General features: G+C 45.3%; 1 protein-coding gene across 1 annotated transcript; it reads left to right on the plus strand.

Moving 5' to 3' along the window:
• The first annotated feature begins 3,613 nt into the window (after positions 1-3,613).
• Positions 3,614-14,050, plus strand: LOC125625267 (acidic mammalian chitinase). Its single transcript, XM_075122127.1, has 7 exons — positions 3,614-3,624; positions 4,592-4,726; positions 4,856-4,979; positions 5,688-5,867; positions 6,142-6,258; positions 13,095-13,240; positions 13,918-14,050. The coding sequence occupies exons 1-7, from the start codon at positions 3,614-3,616 to the stop codon at positions 14,048-14,050; spliced, it is 846 nt and encodes a 281-aa protein (XP_074978228.1).
• The last annotated feature ends 5,021 nt before the right edge of the window (positions 14,051-19,071 follow it).

Raw genomic sequence — 19,071 nt, forward strand, 5'->3', positions numbered from 1 at the left:
ACATCACCCAGTTCAATCCCCGTAATGCCCCAATGAAGCAGACACAGTGGCATGGTTCTATTCCCTGCCCTGCCACTGGGCTGCTGGGTGAGGCTGGGCAAGTCACTTAGCTGATCCGTGCCTCAGTTTCCCCATCTGAAAATTGGGATAATGATGCTAATGACCGTCTTTGTAAGTGCTGTGACACCTGAGCAGGATGTGGGGATTGTGGGATTTTGGCTGGGGATGGGGTCAAGACATCTATGCTGCTCATAAAATACAGGGGTACCAATGAACCTTAAACTCATTTCCATTAAGTAAAGGAAACATTCATTTCAGCCATATAGAGCATCCTGGCTTTTACATTTCTCACACACATACACACACACACACCCAAACAAACTATTTTTGGCTTGACATTTTTCACACTTTGATTGTCTTAGGGCAGAAGAGAATCTCTTTGGGAATGCATGAGGTTAATTAGACAAGCAAGCTGTTCATGATTTATGGGACTTAGAACACTTAGGGTATGTCTACATTGCAATTAAAAACCTGTCGTTGACCCACACCAGCTGACTCTGGCTCGCAGTGTTCGGGCTGCAGCCCAAACTCTGGGACCCCCCCACCTCACAGGGTCCTGCAGCCAAAGCTCCAGCCTGAGCCCGGAAGTCTACATGGCAATTAAACATCTCCTTAGCCTGCGCCCCTTGAACCCAAGTCAGCTGGCACGAACCAGTCACGGGTATCTAACTGCAGTGTAGACATACTCTTGGTGGCCTTTCATTTTTTGATAACCATTCTATAGACTCTAGCCACTAGCTCTAATAATACAGAAAATACCATACTCCTTTATGTACATTATCAGATACACAACCACAGCTGATCAATTTCCATGACCATAACAAGATTGATACCTGCCCATTATCCACATACGGCGTTCCGGCTTTCCATTGCTATGCCTTTAATCGTGAATATTGCTAAACTACATCACTCATTTCTTAATAACTCCTATATGTTATTGTGGTCTAACTACCCAGTTACTGTCTTATTACCGGATTGCTAAAGGCACCCCCCGCCCCGCGACACACACACACATACTCCCTTCTTGCAGAATTCTGTGGTGTACTGTATTTTTCATGGTTACTTGTTTGTGTCTCGTAATGAAAGTTCAGAATTTGTGATCTGGGCTTATCTTCTTGGGCCTACCAGCATTTAGCTAAGATTCAGCCTTTGGTATGACTACTCCCACAAGGCCTCCCACTAAAAAAAACTAGCCTTTAACCATAGAAAAGCCTAAAAATCCAATTATGTGTGTTCTCCTACTTGCTGTCACAGACTTCATAATGTGCTAAGCATGCTTAGCAAAGAATTATATGTTACCCAAAACTACAAACCCTCCAAGATCAGGCCAGGGGAGCAACAGTCAACAAGCAGATACTCGCAGAGAAATTATAACTGCTTTTAGTAGGGTGTGATGGAGTGGACAGATATGGGATTCCAGCCCTACTTTCCTCTGTAATTTCTTATGGGTGTCTTGCCCTGTCATTTGCAGGACCCTGTATGAAATCTAGCATAAAGCTTTGTTCAATTCCCTCTCAAGATGAGCTCGCAAACTAAGTAAACAAGCACAGCTCTTTAGTTAGTAATTAAAGGTCTGAGAACAATAGACTTGATTTAGCTGCTGAAGGTCTCCATGGACGCCTAAATACAAGAGAACTAGAATTACTATAAAAAGAACGAGGAGTACTTGTGGCACCTTAGAGACTAACAAATATATCTGAGCATAAGCTTTCTTGGGCTAAAGCCCACTTCATCAGATGCGTGCAGTGGACTCTTTGAAATCTGCAAGCTGAAGCTGTTCCTTGAGAAGGTAACAAAACCGGCATTCTCAGTCTCATCCTAAAAGCTGCAGATAAAATTTCTTTTTCTAAGCACCCACCCCTTGAGAAGATGGGTCGAAGACTTTCTGTCTAATATTGGATCCCCTAAAGGACTTCCAGACAAAATTTCTGGTTCCACAGATTGGCAGTATAGGATGGTGTGAAGAAACTTCCGATCCTTTCTCTCAAGAAATAAGCTGAGTCTTCAAATGAACCAAACCACTTAGTGATGATTATTGTCTGATATTTTAGACTTCATGCTCTGCATTCTAGTCACCTTGCATAGAAATATGAAATGCTGGGCCAGATTTCCAGAAAAGTTGATGCGTAATTGCACTAGCTGAAGTGTGTGTGAGTGTGTGCACCTAATTTACATATGTCACTGCCATGACTACACTCCCAGTGTGGTTATTTACGCATCCAGATAGCCAGTTAGATAAGAAGGGCCAGATTCTCAGCTGGCAAACAGCAGCGGTGCTCCATTAACTTCAAGGTACTGTGTCCATTTACACCAGCAGAGAAAATTATCTGAAAAAAATCTAGTTTTGTTGTTCCATTATTCCAGGAGAACTGGAATTATTGCAGTGTCTTAACATCTGTCAGCTGGCACTCTGACTTGAGAGGACAGCAGCTCCTGAGTTTGGAATCGTGCCCTAAGATCTCCACAGTAAAGATTCCCCTTGGTAAATAATCCCCAACGGATTTAACAAAGAAACAGCCTCTAACTTAATTTTCCCGAGGGATCTTACTAATATGCCCCTATATTACCCTATATACCTATGTGGGGTAAAGAAAATACCATGTGAAGACCGTCAGTGCCTTTGGCATTTGCTGACAGCAGTTTGGATTTGCAAAGGTCCTAACAGAGGACTCTCTTAGGGTGACATTAATAAATATCTATGTTATGGTATTGTGCTAGGAGCTGTACTACAGTAGACATAGACATGGTCCCTACTACAGCTGGCCCGGGGCTGTAGGATGGCTGGGATATACTGGGCACTGGCTCCCTAGCAGCTGGTCACGTAGGCTGCAGGAGAGGCAGGGAGCTGGCTGGACAGACAGAATATTTTTTAAATATCCATTCAGTGAAAATTTTTCCATATCTGACGTTTTGTTACAGTTCTGAGCAAACCTTCTTTGATTCGTTCACGGTCCAGAAATTCTGGTTCCTGCTCAGCTCTAGTTCCTATTCCAAAGATGTTACCGTCCAAATTACTTAACAGTGAGGACCCCTGGGACCTTCAGGGCTCCATTATACTTCTCCAAGGTCAACCGCTGCGCCCTTAATTTGGCCCCCTCGTATGTACGATAAGTCTTTAATGACATGCTTACCTACTATATTTTCCACTGGACCTCTGCCTCATTCAGTGCACAGGATAGATCTGCTCTGGGGGTGTGTAGTGAAGGGGGCTGATGCCTGTAGAAACCCTGCCTCCTTTGTTGTAGAAGTCAGACGGTGTGCAATAGATGAGGCAGGGGACTGCAAGATGAGAAAAGAGGGTCTCATGATGAAGGCAACTGCATGCTGCCTTGCAGAATTGGGTCCTATCCCTGCTTCTGCCACAGAGTTCCCATAAGTTGCTGGGCAACTCCCTTAAACTGAACTTTCCACACGTCCGTTAACGGTGTGTTCTGGATGCCCAACTTGAGACCTTGGGAGCAAGCATTCCCAGCTGCCATTGAAGTCACTGGGAGCTGTGCTTTGAGAATGCAAAGTGCTATTTAATGCTACGTACTCTGACGTATCAGGCGTCATGCGCCTCAAGTAGGTCATCCAAAATTAATGGGCACTTTTGATCTTAATTTCTCGGTGCCTCATTTCCAGACCTATAAATCAGGGATAACAGTATCCCCTCGCTGCACAGGGTATTGTGAAAATCAATCAGGTAATGTTTGTGACATTCTCAGATATTATCATGATGAACACCATAGAAAAGGCCATGAGGAAATTAATAATTCTCTATTCAGAGCAAGGTAAGTAAACAAGGCTTCAGGCTACATGCTGAGTAAGGAGGAGAAAACAAAATGTTGACTAGCTGGGCATTCAGTGAGCACCATTCATCCTGTGTACTCAGTGAGGCAGGGGGGGAAATATATGTGATCATATAATTGAGGATTATAGCGTAATGCATACACACAAGAGGGCAGAGTTAAGGTTGCCAGGTCCACCTTAATTCTGACATTTCCTAACTTTTGAGTGCTTGACTTTGCAACCTTAGGATACTTTTGATGTATTTTTTATGTGTAATATTATATACAGTGAAAAGTGTTGATGAGAACAGTGAACAAATGCATCCGGTGCAGGGAATATTGTGTAGTGGTTACAGCGGGGGAGTGTGGAATCAGCACTCCTGGCTTCTGTTTGTAGCTCTGCTACTGATTAACAATGTGCCCTCAAGGCAAGGTGCTGATCTGCAAGGTAACCAGTGTTTCAGGTTTTTCCTATGGGAGTGACTTCCCAAAAGGCATGTGGAGAACGGGAACAGCTCCACCCATCCAGAAAGGAGATTGCGCAGTCATTCCCACATCGGAAAATCCCTTCCTAGCAAAGAGGAAGAACTTGTCTCTCCTATTTTATTTCATGGCTGCTGAGTTCCTGTAAATTGGGGTGGGTGTAACAGCCAGATCCATAAAAGGAAGGTCGAAGAACCCAGATATTGACACCGTGAACCTCCATTCTCTGGGCCATCACAAACAGAGCAATTGCACCCAGCCCATCCCATATCATGAAATGTCTTGGAGGAGCTGGCAAAAGCATTTCAGGAGAAAGCTCAAAAGACAGGGAAGCAGAAGCTCATACTGAGTGCAACAGTGGGAGCTGTGAGGGCACTAATCGAGGCAAGCTATGAAATCGACAAAATCTCAGAGTGAGTGCACACAGCCGCACTTGGATTCTGCACAGAGTAATTAATCCACATGTTCAGCCATGATCCAAGATGCTTTGCATTTGCACCCGTTCCCCAGGACACCTTCTCATTCTGTGCTCTCCTCTGCAGGGCTGTAGATTTCCTTAACCTCTTGACCTTTGACTTCCATGGTTCCTGGCAAAAAGTCACAGGACATGTCAGCCCATTTCTCCAGGGTAAAGAAAACTCCAAATCCTCTTCTTACTGTAATGTTGTAAGTGTCAACTTATGAATTTCATGGGAGATTTCTGGTACCATAACAAATGGATCATGGGGTTGAGGGATCAGGAATGTGAGTGATCAGTGTTCCAACAATAAATCAACATTTATGAGACTATCCCCTTCTAAAATCCTTAGGACTCTGTGTGTCACAACCCCAAGCAAATAGAAATGAATGAGGAAATTCTCCATTTGTTTGTGCCATCTCCATGGGTGTAGACACCCATCTGCAGAACAGTTCTTTATCTCCAGTAACCAGAAATCACATTAACATTACAGAGTGGAATTAACATCTAGGGGCAAATGTTCAGTGACCCATCAAAAAGACACGTGCAAAATTTGCTGATGCAAAGTTGATGAGTTTGCACATGCTGGATGAGTAATTAGCCATGCAAATACACAGCACAAAAAGACCAAACTGGTGCACGAGACAGTGGGATTCTCTCTGCAGAGGAAACCCTTTGCCACTTCAGCCTGTAGGGAATGTGCTCCCAGACCACAGAACCGTTTGCCACCATTAAGATGATCCATGCCCAGAAATATTAAGATGCAAGCTGTCATAGAGCTCTGATTGTAGGATTAGGTTTTCCATAGCAGAATAAGAAGCCAATCATTAAGCAAATGCCAGCAATGCTACCCTACTGTAAATTCAGTTTACGGTGCATAATATATTATAAACCATATGTCATACCCCCTCCCACAGGACTATGCTGTGAGATACTGGAGGAGCAAGGGTGCCCCAACTGAGAAGCTCATCATGGGAATCCCCACCTATGGACGGTCGTTCACCCTCTCCTCCAAGACAGGCATCAGCGTGCCCGTCTCTGGGCCTGGATTACCCATCCCATTCACTCAAAAGGCAGGATTATTGGCCTATTCTGAGGTAGGGAGGATGCTGCTCTATTTAATCTTGCCCTGATTTGGGGATGCAGCTGAATCAGTGTCTCTCTTTCTATTGGGACCGGCCGTTGGGATTAATTCACAAGGTTTTGCCCTCGCACCCAGGAAATCATCCTTATGCAATGTGAATATCTTAAACCTTCATGGCTGTCATTTCCGGGTGACCGTCAGGCTTTCCAACAACACCTTGAGAGTGACCCAGCAATGACATTGTTCTCCGGTCTGCAACTGGTGGTGTGGTTTTGTTTGTTTTTTAGATCTGTACTTTTACACCAGGTGCCACCACCGAGCGGATTGTGGAGCAAGAGGTCCCATATTCCTACGAAGGAAACCAGTGGGCAGGGTATGATGACGAGCAAAGCATTATAACCAAAGTAAGTGTGTTTAAGGAGGAGCAGGGTAAAATCTGCTCTTCTTACGATTGTGACCCCTCCTCCCCCATGCCCTCTCTACAGTGATCTATTCCAGGCTCTGGTTAAAAACCCATCACCAAATTGAAGGGAGGGTTGGGTTGGTTTTTCTAGCTGCTGATGGAGTCAGACACACCTGGATCCACATCTGGATCCTACCAAGGCACTCCCTGCCACGTCTCTGTTGGGGTTATAAAAATGCAATGGGAGAACAGTTGTGGAATGCATCAGCTCGAGGGGCGCAAAATGCTGGCTCGTCCCCCGCCCACCAAGGACCCACTGCCAAACCCAGCATCTCTTTCTAGGCACAGTTCTATTTACCAAACATAGGTGACAAGCACAAAAACAATTCCTCAGCCCATACAGCACCCAGGGGCTTTTCCCCTTTCCCCCTCTTAGTCCCTCCTGCTTCATGGCCTTCTACAGGATTCTTCCCTGCCTACCTCCCCATCCCAGGGCTTTCTCCCTGGAGGCCCTGTTTCCCTAGCCGGTTCCCACTGCCTCCCCTCCCAGGGAACTCCATGCCACTCCTAATCCCCCTTCCTCACTGACATCCAGATTTTTATAGGGAACACCTGTCCCCTCTGCAGCTGCACCTGCTTAATGAGCACCGCTGGCTGGCCCCAGCCGTTCAGCCCATCAAGGGGCAGGACACCCTTTGACACAGGAATTCACTAGAAAAGTGCTCATGGAGGAGATTACTCCATCACTCCTTCACCTCCTTACCCCTGCACAATGACACACGCTATACCCTGGGCAACAATATACATTGCCAGTGAAGTGCAGCCAGTGGACCAGCTTCCCGCCTTGGGAAAGAGAAAAGGTTCATGTTCAAAGAGGAAAACGGGATGGGGGGGGGGATACCTCCCAGTGCACAGAGCCAGCATGAGGCTTAACATTTAACTCTCATTGGAGCTCCCAAAATAAGACTGAAGTAGGACTTGACAGCAGGGGTGTCATTTCAGAAAAATTCCGGGCGAGGGGGTAAGGCTGGGGGATGGGAAGAGTTGTGTCAGCATATAGAGCATTATATGTGATTGTATTATATCCAGCAAGGGCCGGGGGAATGGAGCATATGGACCTATGAAAAGTCTGGGAGGTGGGCAAACCAAGATCTGGGGGGAGGGCAACGGCCCCCATTGCCCCATAGCAAATGATGCCCCTGCTTGAGAGTTGCATAGGCCTGGGGCTGGTGGATTTCACCCATAGCGCAGAGGGGTCCAAATATTGTGTCTCACCTGCACCTAATCAGGTTTCAGAGTAGCAGCCGTATTAGTCTGTATCCTCAAAAAGAACACGAGTACTTGTGGCACCTTAGAGACTAACAAATTTATTTGAACATAAGCTTTCGTGGGCTACAGCTCACTTCATCGGATACATAGAATGGAACATATAGTAAGAATATATATATATATATATATATATATACACACACATACAGAGAACATGAAAAGGTGGAATAAGAGGCTATGTTCTCTGTATGTGTATATATATATCTTCTTACTATATGTTCCATTCTATGTATCCGATGAAGTGGGCTGTAGCCCACGAAAGCTTATGTGCAAATAAATTTGTTAGTCTCTACAGTGCCACAAGTACTCGTGTTCTTTTTGCACCTAATCAGGTTCTTCACGGGTTTTCTCCCTGCCCCCTCTGTAAGGATCAGTATTTGAAGAACAACAAGTTGGGAGGTGCCATGATTTGGGCAGTGGACCTGGATGACTTTTCTGGCTTGTTCTGCAACCAGAAAAAAACATATCCTCTAATAGGAACTGTGAAAGCAAAGCTGAGCTCCGGCAATTGAGTCGACAGAGTGTGAAGCTATGAATGCACTACGAGGAAGACATCTCGCTTTCTTTCTTTGGATGGGGAAAGGGTTTGAAGACATGCTGGGGAACATTCATGCAGCTCAAAAATAACACTCATGTGTGGCAGACCCGCTCTCTTTCACCAGCACATCCACTAATGGTTTCCTCTCCTCTCATTTTGTAATAAAGCCATGGCCAACAGGGCCCCTTCACCTCAGAATTGCCCAAGGCAGAGAGCACCACAAACACGCTCCTCACCCTTTTTCACCTTACACTGCGTATTGTGTCACCCAAGTGAACCAAACCAGTAGGAGTGAAAACTGTTTAAATGAAGCAATAGGAAAGGAGATGGACTTCCCACCCCCCACCCCCCAAATTCTTCCTCAGAAATAATGGTGGGTGAAATGTCCACCTCAAGCCTCTAACACAGAAAAGCACACAAATCAATTGTAAATGGAGCAGGAACCTCCAGCTCTGTAAACACAAGCTCATTAAGGGCTGCAGCAGTCTGATTATCACATCCCAAGCCCCATTATTATTATTCACCCCCCGATAAGCTTCATCACCTCTCTGCAAATTGGGGTTATTCCACAGCTGGCCCATAACTGTATCTTATCAAGGTCTTCAGCATAATCTTATCTTGGTCCAGTCAGTGAATGCTTGGGAAGAGATTTCCAAAGGCAAAGGAATGTTGGCAGTTTATGTTCCCCGGTACCGATTCCACTGAAAGCAGTGGCTAATCAGTCTCCTTTTAGAGCTACAGGGGGTAAGCAGTTAGCAGGTAGGGTGACCAGACAGCAAGTGCGAAAAATCAGGACGGGGTGGGGAGGTAATTGGGGCCTATACAAGACAAAGCTCCAAATATCGGGACTGTCCCTATAAAATCGGGACATCTGGTCACCCTATTAGCAGGCTACTGGTAAAAGCCAGGATATGGCTCTCTGTTTTCAATATATCAAAGACCTATGGAGCAGTCACCCACTAGTAAACTATAATTCACCTGGAGGAAACTCTGTGTCATATTAACCTCTTCTGGTTGCCAGTGGATCTGCTGAGTGGGAGTTATGCCATGTGTGCCCCTTAGACTTTCAATGGGCACAGTCCATATACCCAACTATACTCACTACTCCAGGCTTGGAGAAAACCAATGTATTGCAACACCAATGTAAATGGAAAATGCCACCACCCTAGTACTCAGCATCAGCTGTTATTAAATAATCATTGTCTGACCTCCCATAACTTCCCACAACTGTGAAAATTTAAATCAGTACAAATAAAAAATGCTTAAACCCTATAATTTTGCACTACTGTGAAAATGTAAATAGATAAAAATAGAAAAAAATGCTTAAAATAAAAGTTGATTATATATCAAAATGATTTTTAAAATATCAAATTCTGCCAAGCATCATGATATTGCACTGAACGGCTCTTTAGAAGTAAATGGACAACGTTTTATTTTCTTGCAACATGAGATAGATAAGATAGATTCACATAAGGACTCATACATTAGGCAAAAGATGGGGAGCCATGTTTCTGGAATAACTCATATTAGCATTTGCTGCTTTAGCTGAGAGCCACGCTGGATAGCTGGGTTGACATTCACTCAGTTTCCTGCATCAGGCACATGAAAACCCTTACACATGCTCACTGAAAGTGATAACTGTGGCTGCAGATCAGAGTTGGTCAAATTCAGAATTTCCATTTTGCGGGAAATTCTGGCATTTTTAATATTTGTTTTCATTCTGAATTGTGGGGAAAAAAATAAAAAGGAAATTAAAATTTCCATGAAACGAAATTTGTTTAAAAATTTCATGTCAGGTCACTCGAAACATTGTGTTTTTTAAATAAAATCAAAACATTTTATTCTATTTTTGACTTTTTTCAGTCATTTTGAAATGAAAAATTGAAACATTTCACTCTGATAAGCTCAAAACATGACTTTTCCAAATGGAATTTCACCAAAATTGACATGTTCCCACAGAAAGCTTTGATTTTGATGAAATGGCATGATCTGACAGAAAAACGTTCCATCTGAAAATTTTTGACCAGTGTTATTGTAGAGTTGGTTATTCCCCCATTTTTCCTGCCTTCCATCCTTCCTCCACCCCCGTGTTGGAGCCCGGGGAATCTTCCAACCACCAGGAGCCAACCATCATCTTCTGGCTGGGTCTCCCTTCAGAACCCTTGTCATAAATATAAAGGGAAGGGTAAACCCCGTTGAAATCCCTCCTGGCCAGGGGAAAGCTCCTCTCACCTTTAAAGGGTTAAGAAGCTAAAGGTAACCTCGCTGGCACCTGACCAAAATGACCAATGAGGAGACAAGATACTTTCAAAAGCTGGGAGGAGGAAGAGAAACAAAGGGTCTGTGTGTCTGTCTATATTCTGTCTTTGCCGGGGATAGACCAGGAATGGAGTCTTAGAACTTTTAGTAAGTAATCTAGCTAGGTACGTGTTAGATTATGATTTCTTTAAACGGCTGAGAAAAGAACTGTGCTGAATAGAATAACTATTTCTGTCTGTGTATCTTTTTTGTAACTTAAGGTTTTGCCTAGAGGGGTTCTCTATGTTTTGAATCTAATTACCCTGTAAGGTATCTACCATCCTGATTTTACAGGGGGGATTTTTTTATTTCTATTTACTTCTATTTTTATTAAAAGTCTTCTTGTAAGAAAACTGAATGCTTTTTCATTGTTCTCAGATCCAAGGGTTTGGGTCTGTGGTCACCTATGCAAATTGGTGAGGCTTTTTATCCAACATTTCCCAGGAAAGGGGGGGTGCAAGTGTTGGGAGGATTGTTCATTGTTCTTAAGATCCAAGGGTCTGGGTCTGTAGTCACCTAGGCAAATTGGTGAGGCTTTTTACCAAACCTTGTCCAGGAAGTGGGATGCAAGGTTTTGGGAAGTATTTTTGGGGGAAAGACGCGTCCAAACAGCTCTTCCCCAGTAACCAGTATTAGTTTGGTGGTGGTAGCGGCCAATCCAAGGACAAAGGGTGGAATATTTTGTACCTTGGGGAAGTTTTGACCTAAGCTGGTAAAGATAAGCTTAGGAGGTTTTTCATGCAGGTCCCCACATCCGTACCCTAGAGTTCAGAGTGGGGGAGGAACCTTGACAACCCTAAAATTCCATGATTCTGTGATTCCCATGGCTTGGGAACATCTCCCTGACTGGCTCACTGCGCCGTCTCCTCTCGGACTATGCCATGAACTACTGGAAGGACAATGGTGCCCCAGCTGAGAAGCTGATGGTTGGATTCGGGGCCTATGCCCACACCTTAACCCTCAGCAACCCTTCCAACATGGCCTGGCTGCCCCAACATCTGGCCCACGTGCCGCGGGAGCTTATATCCAGTCAGCCGGGACCCTGGCCTACTTTGAGGTAAAACTATGAAAACAGGTGTGGCAAATCGGAATGGTTGTTAGCTATGGGCATTCGCACAGTATTGTTACTGGAGGACGTGTCTGCAAAAACAACATTTCTGATAGAGACACTTGGGAACAGAACAACACAGCTATGTTTTATAACACACATGAGCTTACGCCATCATCGCAAAAATGTTACTTAGCTGCTCTAGGGGTTGTTTGCTCTGGTGAGTTCAGATAGTGTTGCCAGCAGACTGGTAACACCTTCACTGGGTGGAACCATGACCATATTTACTTTGGCTGCAAGTCGTTTGGGGCAGGGACCATCTTTGTGTTTGTACAGCACCTAGCACAATGGGGTCCTGGTCCATGAATGTGCTCCAAGGCGCTACCACAATACAACTACTAAATAATAATGTTCAGTCTTGATTCACACCTGCACCTTTGCAATTCCACCAAGACTGCAAAACTGTAGCCCTGTCACAACCAGGTTGTGAGTGGGCAGGCCTAATGACTGGGACAGGAGTCAGGCCTAGTGGTTCAAGCAGGAATCAGGGAACTGGAGACAGGAAGCAGTGCCCAGGGTTTTTAAGAGACCCTCTCCTTTTCCTAATGCAATGTTAGTGACGTGAGGTTCTGAATCACAGTGGCTTCTTGACAGCAGGAGGAAGACCTCCAGCGGATGTCTGCAGCTGGTGGTATTCCTGAACATTAAAACTAGCCTGGTCGGACCTACAGGATACAGTGTGCTGGGTCAGTCCAAAGAGACTAAGGAGTTGAATGAACAGTCAGATATAGGCCTCTAGATCAGTTAGGATAGAGTCACAGACCTTCCTGGACCACCTTAACAAACAACTTTTATGTCCCAGGTCTGTACCTTCTTGAAGACTGGAGCCACCATCGTGTGGAATGCCCCTCAGGACGTCCCTTATGCCTACAAAGGAAATCAGTGGATTGGCTATGACAACCCTAAGAGCTTCGCCATCAAGATAAACCTGTTGTCTGTCATCTCTTTGTGCTCCGGGTAAGGGCTTTCATCCCTGTATCGGGCTACAGAGCTACACTGCTCTCTGGAGCGTGGGACAGAGGCCACTATTCCATACTATCCTTGCCAGTTAACGTCTTACAGGATCTCCACATTGCTTCTTCCTCAGCCTAGAGGATCCCACTATCGACTGAGATAAGAGTGAATTCCCCTCTGTTTCATCACGCTTCTCAGGACTAGATGTGAACCGAGACCCTTGATATTCCTTACAGGTTCCTAGGCTCAGGCCAGAAATGATCAGGGTACCAACACTATACAGTGTTAACACCTTGGGATAAAGTGCACAATTTACATCCAATACGTATTGCTCTAGTTTGCTGTGAACCTGACCCAAAGCCCACTGAAGTCAATGGGAGTCTTGAATAGACTTTGAATCAGGTTCTATGCCAGCTCTGTTGCTATTTAAAGATTTAGCTTGCAGCCCTTTATCCACTCCCATTGACGTCCAGTCTTTAATGTGAGCAAAGACTGCAGGCTGAGGCCCTGAAACGTTCAGATAAGATATAACTTCAACACAAGGGAAAGCATGGTTTAGAGTATCTTTACTGATGCATTTACAACTCTGCTTAAAAATCTTCTCTCACAGGCAAAGTGGCTGTTGGAGAACAATTTTGGAGGTGCCATGGTTTGGGCTATTGATCTGGACGACTTCACTGGCACATTCTGTGGAGAAGGCAAATACCCTCTGATGAACTCCTTGAAATCTGTCTTGGGTGTCACCACGCCCAGGAAGTAACACCCCAGTGCCTGAGGCATGGAGTGAGATGACCAGCATTCATCTGAACTCTTCTCCAGGCCTGCATCTCCTCCTGTCTTACCTCCTGCAATCTCCTCCTCTTTGGCCATGCAGACACCCCTCTCAGGTCTATTCAAAGAGCTGCTGTTGAGACCATCTTCCTGGCATGTCATTCGGACCACGCCAGCCCCACCCTGCTCTGAATGTTCTTCCTTCTCCACCACACCAAATTCAAGCTTTTTGTCCTCCCCTTGAAACCCCTTTTCGGCTCTGTTCCCCACCTTCTTATCTGCTCTCGCATCCTGTTGTGTTGCTCCCTCTGCTCTGCCAGTGAAGCCAGCCTTCCGCACCCGCTTGCTGCCTTATCCCACATGCACCTTTGCACTTGCTTCCACATCCCCCAGGCAAGGAAAAACCTCTCCAAACACCTCTGTGAAGCTGCTACCCTGCCCTCCTTTAACTCCCTCCTCGAGAGGCACGTCTACCGCCATGCCTCAGATGCTTAGAAGAAAGCACATTCTAATGCCTCCCCTTTGCATTTCTTTCTTTCAGACTGCAAGGTTCCAGCAGCCACCCCGGGTACCAGTGCTAACCAGCCAGCCACGGCGGCTCCTTCCAAAGGCAGCGGCAGCTCCAGCGGAAGCTCCAGATGCAGCAACTTCTGCTCCGGCAGAGCCAATGGCCTCTACCCAGATCCCAGTAACAACCACGCGTTCTACCACTGCGTGAGCAGGAAAACCTACCTGCAGTTCTGCCAGGCCAGCCTCATCTTCGACTCCAGCTGCTCCTTCTGCAACTGGGCATGAAGAGAACCCCCACTAGATTCGCAGAGCTCATGGCAACAGGTGCAGACCTCAGACGAGAGAATGATCAATAAACGCGCATTGCATTAAAATAACAATTTGTGGTCTCTGTCACTGTGTACGCACAAAGGTAGCGCTAGGCTAACAGAGCAGAGTTTGGCCTTTTGGGCAACATAGATTAAACAGCCATTAAATAAACTGTTTTGTGATACACATTCCCACTAATATGGTACGTGAATGAAGGAGGGAGACTGCTTCCCTTTCCTGGCTTGCTCAGAAGGGAGCTTAAAGGAGACAGTCTGGCCTACTGGACAGACCACGGGCCAGGGAAGCTGGACTTCTAGGCTGTTTCCAGCTCTGCCACTGGCTCGTTGTGTGGCCTTAGGCAAGTCACCCCCACTTCCCCCCTGCCTCAGTTTCACCATCGGTAAAATGGGGATAATGATCCTGGCCTCCTTTGAGATCTACACATGAAAGCGCTATGTAAGAGCTATGTGTTATTTTGCATTATGGCATTAAGAATCGGCCCAGAACAAATAGACACCCTCTTTGCACAGAATAACATTATATCTTTAAAAGCCTCCTTGGAAATAGACAATAAAAGTAATTTTACTGGTCCTTCTTCACTTACTCCCAGTATGTTCCAGGCTGAATTAACGCCTTCATGAAATCTCCATGCGACACTACCTGCATAAAGAACTGGAACACTAGAAATACTGGCAGGCTTCACCATTATATGGTTAGACCAGGGAATGAACAGCGAAAGCTTTATTATTAATAATGTTGCCCCTTTTGTCCCAAGCAGTTAGCCAAAATTCAGGGTCTGACAGGTTGTTTCGGTTAAGAGGAGAAATTGATGATAGAGGGTCAGGTACCTTTCATGCAATCATGCTTATTTACAAACAATGGACAAAGTTCTGTTTCCTTAAACAGAGTAGGACTCAAACAGCATGAATCAGTTTCTTTGCTCCCAGTCCCAAGCCTCTTTCCAACCAGCACTCTGCCCAAAAGCTGTCTGATCTTTTCCCACATTCACAGTACACACATGTCTCTGGTGGTGTCTTGGCTTCCTCCTCTGTCTGCTCCACTGGTATTTCTGCTGCTTCTCTCTCACACACAACTGCAATCCAAGTAATCGCCAACTCTGTGTTTGTTCTCAGATCCATGAGAAAGCCCTTGGCCCACATGGCCCAGCCACTGCCCAGGGTAGCAAGCAGTCTAGTGATTGGGTGTTGGTTTTCCATTGTTTCTTCTACCACCAAACAAAGGGACATTTGTTCCCTGGTTTAGCCTGAACGGAAGCTTGCTAACACACCCAACAATTTCAACCAAACCCCAGCATAGCAATAATATTTATTATGTGTTATTAATATAATGCCCTATGTACCCATGGCATGGTGCATTTGCTTATGAAAATCTAGGCTTGAAACCTACTATATATAAAAAGGAAGCAAAAATTCAGCAGATAATAGATAAAACTATGAAATATTGATGGGAGAAAGCAGAGAGTGGCAGAATGGGCAAGAAGAAGAGAAAGTGCAAAAGAGAAAGAGGAATTCTAATCTCCAAAAGTACTTCACAAAGCCATACCAGAATCTAGTTATGCAGATTACAATTGTCTTTATACCAAGAACACAGAAAATCATCAGGAAACCAATGTTGGCTCCTCTACCACGAGTGCAGCTAGCCGTCGTACCAAGCAGTATTTCAATCATGTCAATAATTTCTAACTCCTTTCTATGAAGATACATTGACATACACCATGTGCTCCCTGGCTGACTTAAAGCATCTGCTCCATGGCTTGATTATTCTCAGTGGAAAGAAGTGTCGCTCTCATTCCGTTAAGTCTGGCCCTTTTATAGAATCAGTGTGTACCCCTTGCTCTAATAATCAGTGCATAATCAAACAGTCCTGTGGCATCTTTCCTCTTTTTCCATTTGGAATTGTCTCTACCTCAGTAGGGCCAACACCTTATAGTTTCTCTTCCTCACCATTTTGGGGCCATGGGGAAAGTCTGCCTGAGGGATCTGAAATGAGGCGAACACCCTAGCAAAGCAAAAGGATTTCTTAGTGGAGTGGCATGTTGCACAGCAAAATATTGGTTTGCCCCATGCTTCGTTCCAGCCCGTCCAGCATAGTCACTGGCCCCTGTAATGGAGTTGGGCAGACAAAAGGTAACTGCAGTGCAGGAAGCTGCGTACTTTGCACACGCTGCAGGGACTTACAAGTGAAGAGGTGTATTTTGAGTGTGTGCAATTTCAGATCTGAACACCCTTTGAGCATGGGGGAAGTTGGAATTTAGATTCAGACCCAGACTTCAGCTCTTGCTGGGCTGGGCTGGGCTGGGCCATCAACTGCAAAGACCACCTAAACCTTGGGGAGATTTAGATTCTGCTCTGGTTACTGAACTCCACAGCTTGGGCCCATCTCTACTAACTACTGTGGATGCATTCTTCATGAGCCTTCACATTACTTGTTCTCTGTCTGTTACCATTTATTTCTGGAAGGGGAAAAAAGGATTAAAGTTAAATACTGAGCATTGCCTCTTTGTCTTTGTCCTCAGTGTGCAACCAGTGCCTAAGTCCTGATTGAGTCCTCTAGGCATGATTACAATATTATTGTTAGTAGAAGCCATGCTTCACATTTCCACCTTCCTCTGCAGCATGGGGTGTTGATAACCTACTGGGAACAGCTAGGCATGTCTCACCTAATCAGTTCCTTCCACTGCAAGAATCACAGGCATTGGTGATGCTTTCGTCTCTGGGCACACCACCGTTTCATTTCCCAAGGATTAAAAAGTTTTAGTTTAACTAAAGTCATTGGGCTCAACACAGGGGCATTTGGGTAAAATTTCTGGTCAAACTATATCTGTTTGATAGTGCCTGTATCAGCACCACCTTCAAATGCATAGATTGGCTTTGAATTCTGACCTATCCAAGCCTGAAAAACAATATTTCATAACACTCTGTATCCTTCATTGTACAAAGCCACTGTTGCCTTCATTGACCTTCACATCTCTCATTTACCTTCCCACAATCAGAATCATAGAAATGTAGGGCTGGAAGGGACCTCAAGATATCATCTAGTCCAGCCCTCTGCGCTGACGCAGGACCAAATAAGCCTAGACCATCCCTGACAGGTGTTTGTCCAACCTGTTCTTAACACTCCAATGTCAGAGATTCCACAACCTCCCTTGGAAGCTTATTCCAAAGCTTAACTACCCTGAGAGTTAGAAAGCTTTTCTTAATATCTAACCTAGGTCTCCCTTGCTGCAGATTAGGGCCATTATGTCTTGTTCTACCTGCAGTGGACATGGAGAACAATTGATTTCCAGACTAATCTCCGTAACAAGGGCAGGTGGAACAAAGGACTTGGACTTATATAAAGCAACAGACCTTATACATTAAGGTTACTGGTATTTTCCCCAGTACGTCTTTTTGCACACTGCTTTTGTTACCGCACTGCCCGAGAAGCATGTTGGGAAAAATTTCCCAGGAGGCTCTGCCCTCTCACATCCATTAGATAAAAATAATTTGAAATGATTGCCTATGTGTCTTATTCATCTGCTCTTGAGTGAGTTCAGACCCAGCGTGGTCCTTTGTGGTTTTTTCCAGGGTCTAATGAAATGAAATCTAGATGACTTGGTGGAAATTCTCTGTCATTTCATTTTACAGGTTGTTACAAAATGTTTCAGGGCACAGGGACTTGGGGGTCTCTATGCTATGCTTTTACAACACCCTTTTCACTAGCATTGCTAGTGTTTCATGCTCCCAGTGTCTAAGCTTGGCCAGAAAACAAAGACCAATGGTGCCGTCTGGTCTAATAGGGGGATGTTGGGAAATGCATGGAGTAGGGGACAAGGAGTCAAACTCCAAATTCTTTGCTGGGGCAAATGGGCAAAACTTCACTGAAGTCCACAGAGATGCACTCATTAACACCAACTGATAATTGGGCTTCTAGACTCCTGGTTCTATTTCCAGTCTGGCACTGATTTGGTGGGTGACACTGAGCAAGTCATATGACCTCTCTAGCAGCTTTTTGGTGGCCCATGTGAAATGAATTAGCAGTCTCAGCCTATTTCCTAGTTCCTATCACAAAAGCACCAACTTAACTGGCCCTTGTAAGGGATCGGGATATAGGTGGTGTGGTCTGGCCTAGCAGTCACAGCTGGGCCAGTGTCCACAAATAGTTAAGGGTAGCCACAAGGCAGTAGTGGCGGGGATCAGAGTAATTACTAGAGCCAGGATCAACAGGTACGGGTCAGGGTCAGAAACCAGAGATGGTTACCATGCTCAAATCAGGACGCAAGAGTCAGGATCAGAGTCAGGCTGGGGTCAGAGACCGGCGATCAGAAAACAAGGTGAACTCTGGAGTCACAGCAGGCCAATGATCTGTACGATGGCCCAAACAGCTTCCTGGAGCACTGTGCAGGGTTAAACAGCATGTATGGGCCAATTAGAAGGCTGCAGGCTGCTGTCTCTCTCAACCCTTTGGGTGGTACTTCCTGAGGGACCTAATTCTACAGTGCTCCTTGTAGCTAGCTCTGTGTAGCCTCCTTGTGGCAATGTGGGAATATCAGCAGTCCCCAGGTTATAGACCTGTGGATTTTTACAGCACCAGCTGAAACACTGACTAGCCAAGGGTTGGCTGGGCCATAATGAAGCTGGAAATAAGCTACAGGTGTTGAGCAGATAGATCTTTGTTCATATGGCATAGCAGTGAAGGGGCATGTCTTTCACAGACGCTGCAAATACATACACCCGTTATGAACCCAAGACATAAAAATGGACACAAAGTATGGTGAAGTCCACACACAGCTGACACTCGATCAGCAGGACACAGGAGGAATACGGACTGAGAAGTGACCGGTAGGTATTAGAACAGACTCTTAAAACACCACTCCACCAGAAGAACCAAGTGCAGAAGAACCAAGTCATCACAAGACACCCCCCAACTCTAACATCAAACTGCTTGCAAGTCTACACAGGACTTTGTGCAATAGAAGACAATACCTTAGTTCCCAA

The sequence above is a fragment of the Caretta caretta genome, chromosome 21, assembly GCF_965140235.1.
Source record: "Caretta caretta isolate rCarCar2 chromosome 21, rCarCar1.hap1, whole genome shotgun sequence".
NCBI classification, from domain to species: Eukaryota; Metazoa; Chordata; order Testudines; family Cheloniidae; genus Caretta; species Caretta caretta.

What these genes read in the sequence shown, in the direction of transcription:
- LOC125625267 (XM_075122127.1), top strand. An exon ending in GAAATCGACAAAATCTCAGA is followed by an intron (nt 4,727 to 4,855) that starts GTGAGTGCACAC and finishes TCTCCTCTGCAG; the next exon opens with GGCTGTAGATTTCCTTAACC. An exon ending in CCTCTTCTTACTGTAATGTT is followed by an intron (nt 4,980 to 5,687) that starts GTAAGTGTCAAC and finishes CCCCTCCCACAG; the next exon opens with GACTATGCTGTGAGATACTG.